This window comes from Squalius cephalus, assembly GCF_949319135.1.
Source record: "Squalius cephalus genome assembly, chromosome: 15".
NCBI classification, from domain to species: domain Eukaryota; kingdom Metazoa; phylum Chordata; class Actinopteri; order Cypriniformes; family Leuciscidae; genus Squalius; species Squalius cephalus.
In genome coordinates, this window is record NC_137136.1 from 5,826,810 (window position 1) to 5,842,208 (window position 15,399).

Genomic DNA, 15,399 nt, shown 5'->3' on the forward strand with positions numbered 1-15,399 from the left:
GCATTACCTTTGTTGCTTTTCTTGTAAGTATTCAGATACTTTTTTTGGAGCACCGTAAGTTCACTGAACATCTGATTGTCTTCATGTGTAGACCTTGAAAGTTGCCAGCGAGTCCACCCGACAGGACTTCCAGCGCGAGGCCGAGCTGCTCACGGTGCTGCAGCATGAACACATAGTGCGGTTCTACGGTGTGTGTACAGACGGAGAACCTCTGGCCATGGTGTTTGAGTACATGCGACACGGAGACCTCAACCGCTTTCTAAGGTCAGTCTAATAACCACCAGCCACTCACAGCGAATTAACTACAGTGCCAACAAAGTGGTGTAGCGGTCAGAAACTGGCCAGCTGAAAGAGTCTTTAGAGACAGAGCTTTTATCCACATTTGCTGTCTTAGGGCAACCTTAAAAACACACAAACTTGTTTCTTTGGACCATTTTGCCAAAAGAATCTAGGAAATTACTTGGCAGCAGGGCTTGACATTAACCTTTTTGCTCATCAGCCACTGTGGCTTGTGGTTTTCCAAAGTTACTAGCCACCCAGCATTTTCACTGGCCTTTGGCATCGATACCATGGGGAAAAACTGCCATATAGATATTTTTAATATTATCCCATTATTTGCTGTCACTTTAAGACCTGTCGCACGGATCCATTATACTCTTACACATCTGTTTTCTTTCTCAAATGTTTACGTTCATTTAAAAAATGACCGACTGTGTTTACATGAATACCCGCCAAAACCGGCATTTCTTTTACATTATTACGTATGTGTTTGATTGTTTAAGTGCAATAAGCAGCGAAAAATAACTCAATTTAGTTCTGAGAGGCGGCTTTATGCATGCACACTTTGGGCGAGAGCACAAAATCTACGGGAATGAGAAAATGATGCGAAGTTCAAGTCCTGTAACACAATATTCATCTGGATTAAAATAAAACGAGTGAGTGAATGGAGGCGGGTTTGTGTGTTAACTCGCTGTCGGAGAGACGAGAGAGAGAGAGAAAGCTCAGCTGGTATCATGTATCTATTCTGCGGAAAATGAGTATTGGAAGTGTTTCATATATGTGACCCTGGACCATATGGGTAAATTTTTTGAAATTGAGATTTTTACATCATCTGAAAGCTGAATAAATAAGATTTCCAATGATGTATGGTTTGTTAGGATAAGACAATATTTGGGATATCCGGGATACCACTATCTGAAAATCTGAAATCTAAGGATCTCCTTTAAAGTTGTCCATTTATGTTGGCGATTGTGCTGCATTCACTCACAAAAATAAATGTTTTACATATTTACAGCAGGAAATTTACAAAAAAAACCTTCATGGAACATGATCTTAACTTAATATCCTAATGATTTTTGGCATAAAAGAAAAATGTATAATTTTGACCCATACAATGTATTGTTGGCTATTGCCACAAATATACCTTGTATACATGCAACATGTGACTGGTTTTGTGATCCAGGGTCACATATTTCAGTAACGATATGTATCAAAAAATGTATTAATTAATAATTATTTCAGATGCCTTTTTAAAAGGTTCCAATTGAAAAAAGTATACAGTATTTTATATATAATTCAACCCGTTAAAGTGGCTAGTAGGAGTGACTGCGTTACACGCCACTGCTGAAATACACCCGCATTTGGTGTGTGTTAATGTCAAGTCCTGCTTGGGAAAAATAGGATGCAAGCTGCACTCGACCCAAGAAAGTTTAGTATACTAGTCTGAACTAATCTGGCATGCTAGTCAACTTTCTGCATTTTCTTTTGGGCTTTCATGTTACATGAAAAGTTACATCAAATTCAAAGCCTTTCATTTACCATATTTCCATCTACATCTACTGAAACCCAATGCCCAAACTGAGTAGAAGAGCGATGGAGCCCAAATGCGGATCCAGCTTTGTGATGCTCCAGTCTTAATTAAGATGTAAAGTTCACTGAAGTATGAGGTGGCTGATGGGGGACTGACTGACCATATGTCCAGCACAGCTGAGTCTCGGTGCGTAAAGATCCAGTCTGTTTGCCAGGTGGTTGCTGGGGCCAGATTGGGAGTGGGGACAAGTGAATGTTTGAGGGGGAGATGGAAATCGCATTTTCACGTGTATGGATGTGTCTCCAGTCTCGGTTGCAGCTGCCCCATCCTGCCACCTGCCTGCTAAACTAATAGGGATCACATACTAAACCTCAGAGCAGAAAAGAAGGCAAGCGAGTGGCAGAGAGTTTGCATGCGTATATTAGGATGAATGGAGACAGTGGTTTGCTCATTGAGGCCTGACACGCAAGGCAATGGTGCTTGTGCTCTCATTTAGCAGATGTTTTTTTTTAATCCAATGTAATTTACAGTACACTTACTACAATCTAGAGTTTGCTCAAAAGCATAACAGTATAATTAAGGCATTATAAACGACTTTTAACCACTACAACCTTAAAAATAAAGGTTCCAAAAGGGTGTTTTCGCTGTGATGCCATAGTTTGGTTCCCCAAAGAACCTTGAACAGTTCTTTAAAGTTATTTTTTTATTAGTGTGAAAAATATTTTAATAATCATATCTCTAATGACCTTTTTCCACTATAAAATAACCTTTTGTGCAATGGAAAGTTTCCAAACACGTCAAAGGTTCTTCATGGAACCAGAACCATCGATGTCAATAAAGAACCTGAATTTTTCAGTGTAGGATGCTTGTGTTCAGAATAGAATACTAGCATAATACTTGTTGCATACTGCCTACTATTTAAACATTTGAAAAAAGTAGCATGTGAAACAACATACAATCAATGTAGTGATAAAAAGTAGCATGCTACATTGTTGTCACGTTGTCATCCAGTTATGTTGTTAATATACATTTTTTTTTACTTTTCATTCAATTTTGCTCAAAATTGTCCAGCCTTTAAGCAGTTTGATTAAATAGTGTGCCAAGATTATGGTTGTTGTCACTTCCAGTTAATTTATTATGGTGGAAATAAAGTACTGCGGGAATTACTCCAAAAACCTGGAAATAAGTTTGCATAATTGAGCTTCCAGTTCCATCGTCCAGAACATTTTTGAATGGATTTTTTGTTAAATGGCTGAAATAAGGTCTGTGGTTAACACAAGTTCAGGATGTTTTCATGTTTTATTCAATGACATAAAATACATCAATAATACCCCACACAATTTTTCTAAAAACCTTTGCATGTTTTGAAAAAGGCTATCAAGTGGCTTGATGGGACTATAGAGGTTGTAAGGGACATTAAATGTCATTATTATTTTCTGCAATAATCCAAAAGCCGATTTAAACAATCCTTTAGCCTTTTTGTTGAAGGAACCAGGTTAATGCTAGTCTCATCCTCACAGTTCGCCGGCTGATTTTTTAAGTAGTCATCTGATTGGTTGAATTCTACAGGATGTCCAGGAGACGTGTGTGTTGCGTTCTTTAACGGTCCATTCTTTTGATACCATGATGCCAAACCCCCTCATGGAAGAAGAAAACCGTTGTGTTTACAACTGTGACAGTGAGCGCTTATCAGGGTCAACTAAACGCTGGATTTTCAAAAGTTTGTGAAGCATGTAAAGTTTGCGGCATAGACTCCTTAAAATATGTCCAAGATTTTACAGACCATTGTAGGAATATGAACGATACATTTTCACAAAACATGACGCAGAACAAAATAAACTGTGAATGGTTGTGTTACATGTCAGTCAAACATCCTCTTGGCCAATGAAAGCTGCTATAAAGTGCAGACCTTCTGTCGTCAGTCTCTGGCTATGTGACACTAGGGTCACGCTAACTTGTCTGGTCTGCAAAAATATGTAATTTTTGCAGCACTATGTGGAGGATCAAGTAGAGTGCATTGCATTGCATTGTGGGATACAGTATTTCACATACACTCTTATAAAGGTTCTTTATTGGCATCTATGATTCCATGAAGAACCATAGATGCATAAAACACATCCATAAAACCTTTACATTGCACACAGTGCATATTTATAATGTAAAAATGTTCTTCACACTGAGAACTGCTCACTGAAAGGTTCTTTCTGGAACCAAAAATGGTTCTTCTAGGCATCACTGCGAAAACACCCTTTTGGAGAGTGTAGTGTGCTTTTGAATGTATACTAAACATCTAGAACAATTTAGTATGGTAATCGATGTATGTAGAAATTTCACATAACATGCTTTTCTCAGGTTAATGTTTTTAGGCAGCTGTCTTATAATGCGTGTCGTGTTTGTACAGGGCTCACGGTCCAGATGCTCGTATCTTGGACGAGATGAAGGTTCCTCTGATGGGTCAGCTGACCCTTCCTCAGATGCTCCAAATCGCAGCTCAGATCGCCTCGGGCATGGTGTACCTCGCTTCCCTTCATTTTGTCCACAGAGATCTGGCCACCAGGAACTGTTTGGTTGGAGAAGGGCTGGTGGTGAAGATCGGAGACTTTGGGATGTCGAGAGACATTTACAGCACTGATTACTACAGGGTAAAACATTTCATAGCAATATCAATGATGTTACTCCAAAAACTGTAAAAAGTCACAGATCATTGGTCTTTGGTGGGAAATATCTACAGTACGTTCATATTGAGATCTCTACCTTTGGCATATGCAAATTTGATTACAATTTGAGAAATCATAGACATCTGAGAAACATTTGAGACACGAACCGGAAACATTTGAGACACTAAAGAGATTGTGATTTTGCCTTTCTTTCCTTTGAAGTTTTTGTATATTTACCAACAGCAGAGATGTCTGATTGTAATTTGTTCTCGTTCACGCCATCAGGTCGGTGGGAGGACGATGTTGCCCATTCGCTGGATGCCGCCAGAAAGCATCATGTACAGGAAGTTCACCACGGAGAGTGACATCTGGAGCTTTGGAGTGGTCCTTTGGGAAATCTTCACCTACGGCAAACAACCGTGGTATCAGCTATCCAACAGTGAGGTACAGTGCCACATATAATGTCAACCATTCATGGCTGCATAATTGTACCTATTTAAATGTCAAACTTATCCACTGTTGAGCGTTTAAAACAATACAACCACAAAAAAGATTTTAAAGGAAAAGTTTACCTGAAAATTACAATTCTGTCATCATTTACCCTCAAGTGGTTCCTGTATATGGATGGAAATCAGAAATGTAATAATTGTGGTTCCGATTGATCTAATTAATCATGATTCTTTTAGTATTTTTAAGGATAAAAATAGTAAGCAATGCTATTTTGCACATTTTATTTTTCAATCAAAGTTGCACTACCATTCAAAAGTTTGGGTTCAAGTAAGATTTTTTTTTTGAGAGAAATTGATAGTTTTGTGCAATAAGGATGCATTAAATTGACCAAAAGTGGCAGTCAAGACCTTCATTTGGCAGTAAATGACTCCTGTAATGTTTACCTGCAATGGCAGAAGTGATTTAGGCTGTCGGATGGCATCAGTGCTGGTCAGTGAGCTAAAGCAAACAGACAGAGCTATTCCCAACCTTCATCGTGATGTGAACATCCATTTTGGACTGGATCAGACTGTGCTCTTAAGCACTTATGAACGAGAAGATCAATAGATTTTTTCGGTTCCAGAGTGATCCAGACCTCTCAGATTAGGCACCAAAAAGTGGACTCTGGTGTGACCACAACTGCACTATTACGCTGGAGAGGCCTCTCTTCTTTCAACAGAGAGGTAGATCACTTTCCCGCCGACTCGATTTTAATCCAATTAAACCTCATCTTCGCCTTGGGCCGACGTTGTTTAACCTTGTTAACCTAATCCTTCCCGAGCCATGATGGACACAGCTAATTATCGGGAGCCTAATTGTACAGGACAGAGACGGATCGTTCGTGACTTTCCATCTGCGAGGAAAGAGGGTGCCAGACTTTCAGAGGGGTCAATGTGAATTTTTGTTAATTTATTGCAGTGATTGAAAGCCCATTTCAGAATGATGTTGTGTGGTGCTGACAGTCTCTTCACCTCATTTGATTAAGAGGCAATGCTATAAGGGTTTGAAGTCACTGGCGTTTTAAATAGCCACCAGGAATAGCCATGGAGAAAAGAAAGTGATTCTTTACAGGCAGCTACTGCCTGTAGAAAATGGAGTAAAAGGGGTCATATCATGAGAAATCAAATTTTCTTTGATTTCTTTTTATTGAAATACATGTGTACATAATGCACTACGAAAACGTGCTGTAATAGAACTGAAAAATTCCTTCACACTAAATTAAAGAGCATTATTGACACAAAGCTACAGGAACGGCCCGTTCTGAACATCTGAATACATTTATTACATGACTGCCCACATTTACATGTCAACAATCTCTATTCGATATATAGCTTGTGTTGGAATTTTAAAGGTAAAGCTGCAAAAAAGGGAAGTTTAATTCAAAATGTCAAAGAGAAGGTAGAAAATATGTTTTAAATAATAAATGTTTTTTGTGAAGACTTTACAATTAACAATAATTTAAAAATATTAAAATTACAATTTTTAATAATCATATATAAATGTATGCTATGAGTGTGTGTGTGTGCTTTTGAAGGGGTCATAAAATACATACAAAATAATTATTCAATTATAATTGTAATATCTTAGTGATTATTATTAATTAATTATTAATAATTACGTTTAAGTGTCTGTTATGTGACCCCTTTGAAAGTATTACAATATACTGTATATAATTATATATATTGATTTATAATAATAATTCAGTTCAGAAAATAATTAAATATATATAATATATCCAAAATAAAAATCATTTTATCAATTCATGAATGATTTTTGTGCACAATTTTTTTGAATTATTAACATTAAAAGTGGACAGGAAAAAAACACAATAATAATAATAAAAAAATAAACATATATGTAAAATCAAATAATAATAAAATACGATATAACAATTAAAACAATATATATATATATATATATACATACATACATATACACACATATATATATATATATATATATATATACAATAATTTAACAATAATAATAAAAACAATAAAAACATATATAATGGATTAATATATTATAGGCATAATATATATTAAATATTACAAATATTGAATAATACCCTGCAGATTAAAATACCACTATAACCATCTTAACCATTTTTGGCAATTATCTCATTGTAAATATGAAATATTTCCTCTCTTTCCAGGCCATTGAGTGTATCACGCAGGGACGAGAGCTTGAACGGCCACGTACCTGCCCAAAGGAAGTGCACCTCCTCATGCAGGGCTGCTGGCAGAGAGAACCACAGCAGAGGCTCGTCATCAAGGACATCTACAACCGCCTCGTGGCCCTCGTCAAGAGCCCGCCAGTCTATCTGGACATCCTGGAGTAGCAGCACATGGTCCTGCACGGAAAAGACATGCTTCTGATGGCAGGTTGTTTGGGCTGAGGAGGAAATAATGGTGGGTTGAGGACAGACAGAATTCACAAACTGTCTCAGATGTGCAGTATGAACGTTTTTGCGGTGTTTGTTGATGTGTACGACGTTTAATCCACTAAACGTGTAAGATTGTGTCCATGTGTTTAAATTTGAAATGGACTGAGTAAATGGACAGTGGATCCTTTGAACATGCATTAATGGAAATTGCTCATGGATCTTCATGACTCAACCCTGAAGAGACACTAGATTTTCTATATAAGGATACTGTTGTCAAGGTCTTGTAATTAAAGTTCATTAAAGGTGAAGTGTGTCATTTTCAGATTAATATTCAAGACATTTTAGGCTTATTTCCCCATAAATGTAAAAACGGTGGCTCTGTTTATTTGAGCATTCCGCCCAGGCTGACCCAACAACAGTTCCTCAACCAATGGCGTGAGTTTGGGGGAGGGACTTACTGTTTTGTCTGACCAATGGGAGATGGGTAAAGTGAAAACCAGGGCCTGTATTACAGAATCATTCTAACTTAGTAAACAGAATGTTTTAAAATCTTAAGTCAAGAATAAAGATAGGAAGTTTCTGTAATATAACTCCTGGTCATTATTTTAGGATTTGCTGCTTTAATGGCACACACATTACATACTTCACCTTTAACCATCATGTGCAGTTTCTAAATAATGTGCCCCCAAAACAAACACTCTTTAGTTGTTGATTTCCACGTTGTGCCAAGCTGACTGCATTTCTTTTCAATGTCTTGCGATTATGAATATATTACATCAACATGTTATGCGTGATATTCACATGCATGTATTGTACATCTCTCAATGTTTAACAGCAACTTCCTGTTATGGCTCCAGAGTTCTGCTTTATTTCCTAAATCAGAAGCATCAGCAAGGCCAGCAACTACACAACAACAGTGGAAACTCACGGGCTGCGTACGGAATGTAGTACTAACATACTGCATACTATTTTTTAATCCAAACAGTATGTTTTATGGAACTGTACAATTTTCAAGCAGTAGTTTGTCACATGAATTGCATGCTTTAGGCAAGACACTACAGGTGAATATGGTCATTGTAAACAATAGATATCACCATTCTTTCCCAAGTTTATTAATAACAGTACATTAAGGGGCTGTTTACACAACATCGTTTTCTAGTAAAAGCGAAAGTTTTTGCCGTTCATTTACACGACAATGGCGTTTTGGCGGCCTGAAAACGCAAGCTTTTGGAATCGGGTTTTTGAAAATGATACCGCTACAGTCAGTGTAAACTACAGAATCGTGAATTTGTGAAAACTGTGACATCATGTGCACACGCATTACATGTTCATTCTATAGACCTTATGCACCAGAGAAACGAGGGCGCAGCCATCTTGAGAATATTGTCTTTGAACCTTCGTTTTTGTGGTCGCTCTGTATATTTCTATGGCATTGCTGTCCAGGAGTAATTAGCTGGTGAAGTGGATATACTTAATGTAAAATTAACGAAAGTTATCATGAGGATTGTAATGTTTAAAGCAGATGTCTTAACAAATGTCAATAGACCGGGAAGATTTTAAAACGAGCCGTTCATTCATAAATACGCACGATCGCTGTGGAAATACAGACCGGAAGTCAAAAGACAATGAGTGCAGCGCTGAAAAGGGGCGGGGCTTCATAAGGTTTATAGGCATGTAGTGTTTCTTTACACAGTGACATCGCCAACTACTGGCCTAGCAGCAGAATACAGAGGTTTTTTTTTATTTATCATTTTCGTGAATCAGTGTGAACGGGAATTGTTTTGACAATGTTGTCATCTGTATGCGAAAAAAGCAAGGGAAAAACTTTTCAGTTTTTTGTACATTGTCAAGTAAACATACCCAAAGACAATTGTTTTGTATTACCAGTTTTATGAAATGTTATGCTTTCCAAAACAGAAATATGAACATTTGATAAAGCCGAGTTCAAAATTGTTTAATTTTGTTGATTTGAGTTATAGGTTTTTACAGAAGGGATTTTGGATATCTCTTGAATAACTCAATAAATCCGAAAATACTGTCAACAGCCAGAAAAAAAATTATTCATATACTGAAATCTGTAAAATCATTCAGAATATAGATAGGAATAAAACTGTAAAGTTTGGTGGATGTAGTGCAACTCAAGTGGAGATTGCAGAAGAAAAAGTATTTTAAATACATTTAATTTAAATATCAAAATAGATAAAGTATAATAAAAATAAACACTTAAATGTAAATTTTGTATGTTTTCTTTTCACTTATCTGAAGACGACAAGTTACGAGAGCAAAATATACGTATTGGGATATTAATATTTATGGGTAGAGTTAAGGGAGGAGAAAATCTTACATTTTTGTATGCTTCGCATCGTACAAATTCATACAAAATCACCACATTGTACAGTGAGATTGGGTTTCCAGGTACGATTTTGGGACTGAACTGAACCCATAAAGCAAAATATCCCAAAATCTTAACTGGAAACCCAATCTCACAGTACAATGTGGTGATTTTGGATGAATTTGCACGATGCAAAGCATACAAAAATGTAAGATTTTCTTCTCCCTTAACCCTACCCATAAACCCAACCACCACTGGGGCGTCAGCAGATCATACGAAAACATACGAATGAGATTGTACGAATTCATACGAATTAGCCACCAATTCACCAAAACATAAAATAATTACGAATTGCCATGAGGTTATGTTGAAATTGACCAGAGCTTGGAAAAACACTGGTTCTGTCTTGTAGTATCTTGCCTTAATTATTTTTTATAACATTTTGTGTTATAATAACTATAACACCTGCTTTCCATGAGCATTCCCATTCATCTCAATGGCTCAGCCAGAGCATGCCGGTCTGTAAGTACACAACATGCATGATGCCATCTTTGCTCATGTGCTGTCAGTTATGGCCTTGTATTTTGAGCTGTAATTGCCATGTGACTAACAACCATTGAACCACATGCTGTAGAAACCATAAGAGCAGTGTGCTAGTATGCAATTCCGAACACAGCCAGAATCCCAGCATGATAATACTGGTGCAAGGGCATAGATCAATCAATCAATCAAATATTAATTTATCATACAGCATGTTAATCTACAGTGGTCACGCGTTACCATTTTATTATTTTATTAATGGGTGCATCATTTTTACTCACTGGCTGTGCCTCTTGTACATAATCTAGTGACTGAATTACATTATTTTCTTTTATTGATTTTCTATTTTTATTAAACCCTTATCTTACCTAGTGTTTTAAAATATTTCACAAATACAAGTCTATATTTCAATGCCTGGTTATTAAACAACTGGTTTACAGCTAAATATTCCTTTAACATCAATAACAGTCAGAGAGCATCAGCATCTGACAGCCATACTATCATTTGTTTCATTGTACAAATATATATATAACAATTTGGATAGACTTTGTTTTGACTTTGTTGATGGACAATGTACAGTAGCTGTATTAAACTTGATTTTATTCTAATATGTCATAATCTCATTTTTTATCTCACATTATTGCTGCATGATGTTCACATTATGCTATATTTATTCATAAATGCAAATTTAGTTGATATCAGCCATATCAATCCGCAAACATACTTCTATTTCTATTGTTTTTATGTAAAACTAATTTTACATTATATGACGCTCAGAAATCAGAGGCTACACTGAAAATGTGGGATTCAAAATCTCATTCAGACCTGGAAATTAACTGAATATATATATTTTTTTATTTAAAACCAAGAAATGATGTAAAATGAAGAAATACTTGAGATTCTGCACTATTTCTAGGTTTCTAATTAAATAATCAAATTTGGGTTTTTACAATAAGGTTTTATTTGTTAACATTAGTTAACTATATTAGTTAACATGAATTGGCAATAAACAATAATTCTACAACATTTTATTAGTATTAGTCAATGGTAATTTCAACATTTATTAGTACGTTTTTAAAATCCAAAGTTGTATTTGAGAACATTTGTTAATGCACTGTGAACTAACATGAACAATTCAATTTTTACTAACATTTTACTAACAAAGATTATTAAATGTTTTTAAAAATCTATTGCTCACTGTTAGTTCATGTTAGCAAGCTAATGCATTAACTTATGTTAACAAATGATACCTTGTTGTAAAAGTGTTACCCAAATTAATAACATTAATCCTTTGTATAAAAGGTCTGATTTTTCTGACATAACTGAGAGTGCAAATAACATGGCAGAGGTGATGAGATATAAAGAGGATCTTTACAGAAACCAACAGATGGACAGAAGAGATGCTGGAAGAAGGTGACAGATGGAGGTGAAGCTGAAACCTCAGTACTAATACAGATTACAACACAGATACATCCACGAACATACTGTACCATAGCCTGAAAGAGGCAATGGTTTCATTCAATTAAAATGTAGCATCTGTAAACATTTGACAACAAATCAGCTATTCACGAATGCTGTGCTGAACATATCTGGGTGATTTTGTAAGAAAGCCAAACACTTATCACAGTACATCTGTATTAAGGGGGGCAACATAGGCCTACTATCGCTTCCACACATTTATTTTGCCTCAGCTCAGAGACTCTAGAGAACTGTAATGCATTCTGGGTAATGGTATCGCTGCCTCTGCGGTGCCTAAACTCAATTCTCACGGGTCATTTGTGTCTGGACCACTATTCCATTTCACCCCTTTTCCAGGCAGTCTGTGTATTCCTGCCTCAGACACTAAAATGACTTGTGATGCACAATTAAAGGGACAGTTCAACCAAAATGAAAATTCTGTCACTATTTAGGTTAACGTTATTTCTAACGTTATTTTCACAAACAAAAGAGAAATGTTCATACAGATTTTTACACATATGTGGAGAGTGACAGTTGTCAATCTTTAAACAGAAAAACCTATTCAATCATAAAAATAAAAATAAAAGATCTATACAGTATTCTAAGCCTTCTGAAGTCATATAGATCTTGTTTACCCGAAACACTGATTTGACCAGTCAGCATCCAGGACAGGAACTAAAGGCCTATCTATTCTATAATTTGAATTTGACTTTTCTCATCAGCCTAATAGACCTTATTCACATCAGCGACATTTTGATTCTTAACAGGAATCAAAGTGAGTCTGTGAGGGATAGACATACATTTCTTCACTGGGTTGTACTGTTATTTAATGTTTTTGGATTGTTCTGCTGACGAAACACTGCAAAAATATCTTTCAGAGAAATTTCAGTAGACAAAAAAAAAGAAAAGAAAAAAAAAGATCTAGTAGTTGTGTGTGGTAAGATTATATTTCTTTAAATTAATTATAGCATCATTTGAATTAATTAGAGAGAGAGAGAGAGAGAGAGAGAGAGAGAGAGAGAGAGAGAGAGAGAGAGAGAATTGCCTGCGTGTTTATTACCTCAATCAGTGCAGGTTCTCTGTCTACCGACAATGGAGCTGTCGAGTTTAATTACTTCAAAAACAGCAATGTTACATCCTCCTTACTGAGACATTTAGTTTAGCGATTCAGTGGCGAAGCTATTTTATTAATCAAAGTCGCAGGGCAGCGTTGATAAGTTTCTGTAGGCCTAAGTTACTCCTGTCCTGGGATGCGTTTCCCGAAACACGGCGTAACTCGCTGCTTAACTACTATAGTATGATGCATCATTGAAGAAATCAACTTAGTCACGACTGTTTCCCGAAACCATATTGCCGCAAATTGGTCGTTTATGTCAGGTGATGGAGTAATAACTTCTTTTAATGAATCTGTTTTGAGATCGAATTAATGCTAGATGTTTTGCTATAAATCAGGCTACAGAAATGGTATCTGAGGACTATTTCTCATTTTTCTCAGTTATTTTGCTTAATTTCCAGATTCATAGGCTCGTTCTTAGGAAGGCTATAGAGCTGGTAAGTCCCGCCCATCCGTAAAACCCCAAGTGGACCTCTAGGTTGAAAAATCGTCAATGCAAGTGAATGGGAGAAAATAATTATTTTCTGGTCCCGTTTGAATTGTGCCATGAATGTGAACATACGTTGTCTGTGAATTTTTTATATAATTTTTCATGTTACGAGTTTGACAGTATATGGTATGATTCTTCAGCTAGCAGTTGTGGAAAAGACATAACGAGAAAGACTACATGTCGCCTATGTGACGTCACCCCATAAAGTTGACTTACCCGTGGTTTTCGCCAACCTCAACGATTTTGTCCTCTCCCTGAAAGAAGGCGGTGAAGTGCACCAAAGACACAACCATGTTTAGCGGGATCCGTGAGCTAGTGTCCGTGTGCGAGTGGTGGTGACGTTTCAAACGCGTCGAAAGCAGCGAAGAGTTGTAGTTCACAAAGTGCTCTCACACAAAGTCTAACCGTATCAAACTTCTACCCGCTAAATTGTAGCATTCTTTACATGAAAAATTATATTAAAAATTCACAGACAACATATGTTCACATTCATGGCACAATTCAAACGGGACCAGAAAATAATTATTTTCTCCCATTCACTTGCATTGACGATTTTTCAACCTAGAGGTCCAGTGGGGTTAGCGGAAGGGGCGGGACTTACCAGCTCTATAGACCTTATGTAGCCCCGCCCCTTTTCAGCGCTGCGCTCGTTGTCTTTTGACTTCCGGTCTAATTTTCACAGTGATTTTGCGTGTTTAATTAACGGCTCGTTTTAAAATCTTCCCGGTCGACTGGCATTTGTTAAGTCATCTGCTTTAAACATTACAGTCCTCATGATAACTTTCGTTTACTTTACATTAAGTAAATCCACTTCAAAAGCTAATTACTCCTGGACAGCAGCGCCGAAATATACAGAGCGACCGCAAAAACGGAAGTTAAAAGACAATATTCTAAAGATGGTGGCGCCCTCGTTTCTCTGGCGTATAAGGTCGTTCGCACATGCGCACTATTCAAGAACGACGATTAAATCTCTTGACAAAATAAAATACGTAAATTACATTTGTATGTATTCTAAATAAAATATTGATTGTTGTCAGCTTGCTTCTTTGACTTAAGATAAGGATTTAATAAGTCCACATGTCATGCAAACTAGAAACTATGCTTCTAACCACAGGTCGAGAGCTGTCGTTCCACCCACACAAGTTTGCGATGCTGTTCGTTGGAACGATGGTTTCGGGACACACCGATTCGTTGAACTATGCTGATAACGACGGAACTTAAAGGTGAACTAAGTAACTTTTTTTACCTTAACTGAACAGCTTCGGAGTCATTGGAATGGTTATATTACTTATTTTGGGTTGAATGGTGGTCGTTTCGCACCCCCCTGGTGCCCGTGAGCGGAAAATACGCACTTGCAACTTTGAGCCGGCGGGCCGCCGGCCGCCGTGTCAGGAAGTCTCGCGTGATATCAGGTCTCGCGATGTAAACAATTGCTTTAGGCCAAAATAAATCTGCTAAAATGCTGTCATTATTGCGCTCCCTCACGCTGTCCGAACCCGAATGAAGAAGACGTTTTAAAGAATGTCCCATCTGCTTTGATGTCGTTGATCGATCTGGTGTCTGAGAATCACCAAAGAGTTTTTACAACAGTGTTGTCAAATATCTATTCCGAAGCTGTGGGGGGAGCTCTAGAGAGAAACCTGCGAGCAAAAAGCGAGAATACAGCGAAGAAATCCCGAAGCTACTGAGTGCTGCTTTAATTGGCTAATGATGCTTTTGGGAAACGCACCCCTGAATGTTTGTCTCCGTGCGCAGCGCTTCAATGAAAGTAGCAATGGTGGTGATTAAACTGACTGGAACTACCTGCAGTAAACTTATGGTTTTAATGCAAACATCCCAGCCAATAATAAGTATTCAGAGTGACAGACCATTGTATGCATGTATGTATAAATAAATAAATACTTTATTTGCAGTTCACTTTAAAAGTCTTGATGTGTGACAAGTGAAAATTCTAAGGTAGAAATATTTTAGTTTTATTTTATAATTTATTTAATTACATAATTAATAGTTAAATTATTAACATGAGGTAATACAAACTATGTAAGTACACAAAAATGTGAACAATTGTTTAAAGTTTCTTAATATTGTACTTTTTATAGAGAGTATTGGAAGGCATAGATACC

The 15,399-nt window shown here is 36.8% G+C and overlaps 1 protein-coding gene across 2 annotated transcripts in view; it reads left to right on the forward strand.

The window, feature by feature from the left end:
* The window catches only part of ntrk1 (neurotrophic tyrosine kinase, receptor, type 1), a 28,107-nt gene extending 17,292 nt beyond the window's left edge, over positions 1 to 10,815 (forward strand). For both annotated transcript variants that reach the window (XM_079894959.1, XM_079894960.1), the window contains 4 exons: positions 92 to 264; positions 4,212 to 4,452; positions 4,753 to 4,911; positions 7,112 to 10,815. In XM_079894959.1, coding sequence (XP_079751085.1) covers positions 92 to 264; positions 4,212 to 4,452; positions 4,753 to 4,911; positions 7,112 to 7,297 — 759 coding nt within the window. In that variant the 3' untranslated portion in view covers positions 7,298 to 10,815. The remainder of the gene's footprint in view (positions 1 to 91; positions 265 to 4,211; positions 4,453 to 4,752; positions 4,912 to 7,111) is intronic.
* The last annotated feature ends 4,584 nt before the right edge of the window (positions 10,816 to 15,399 follow it).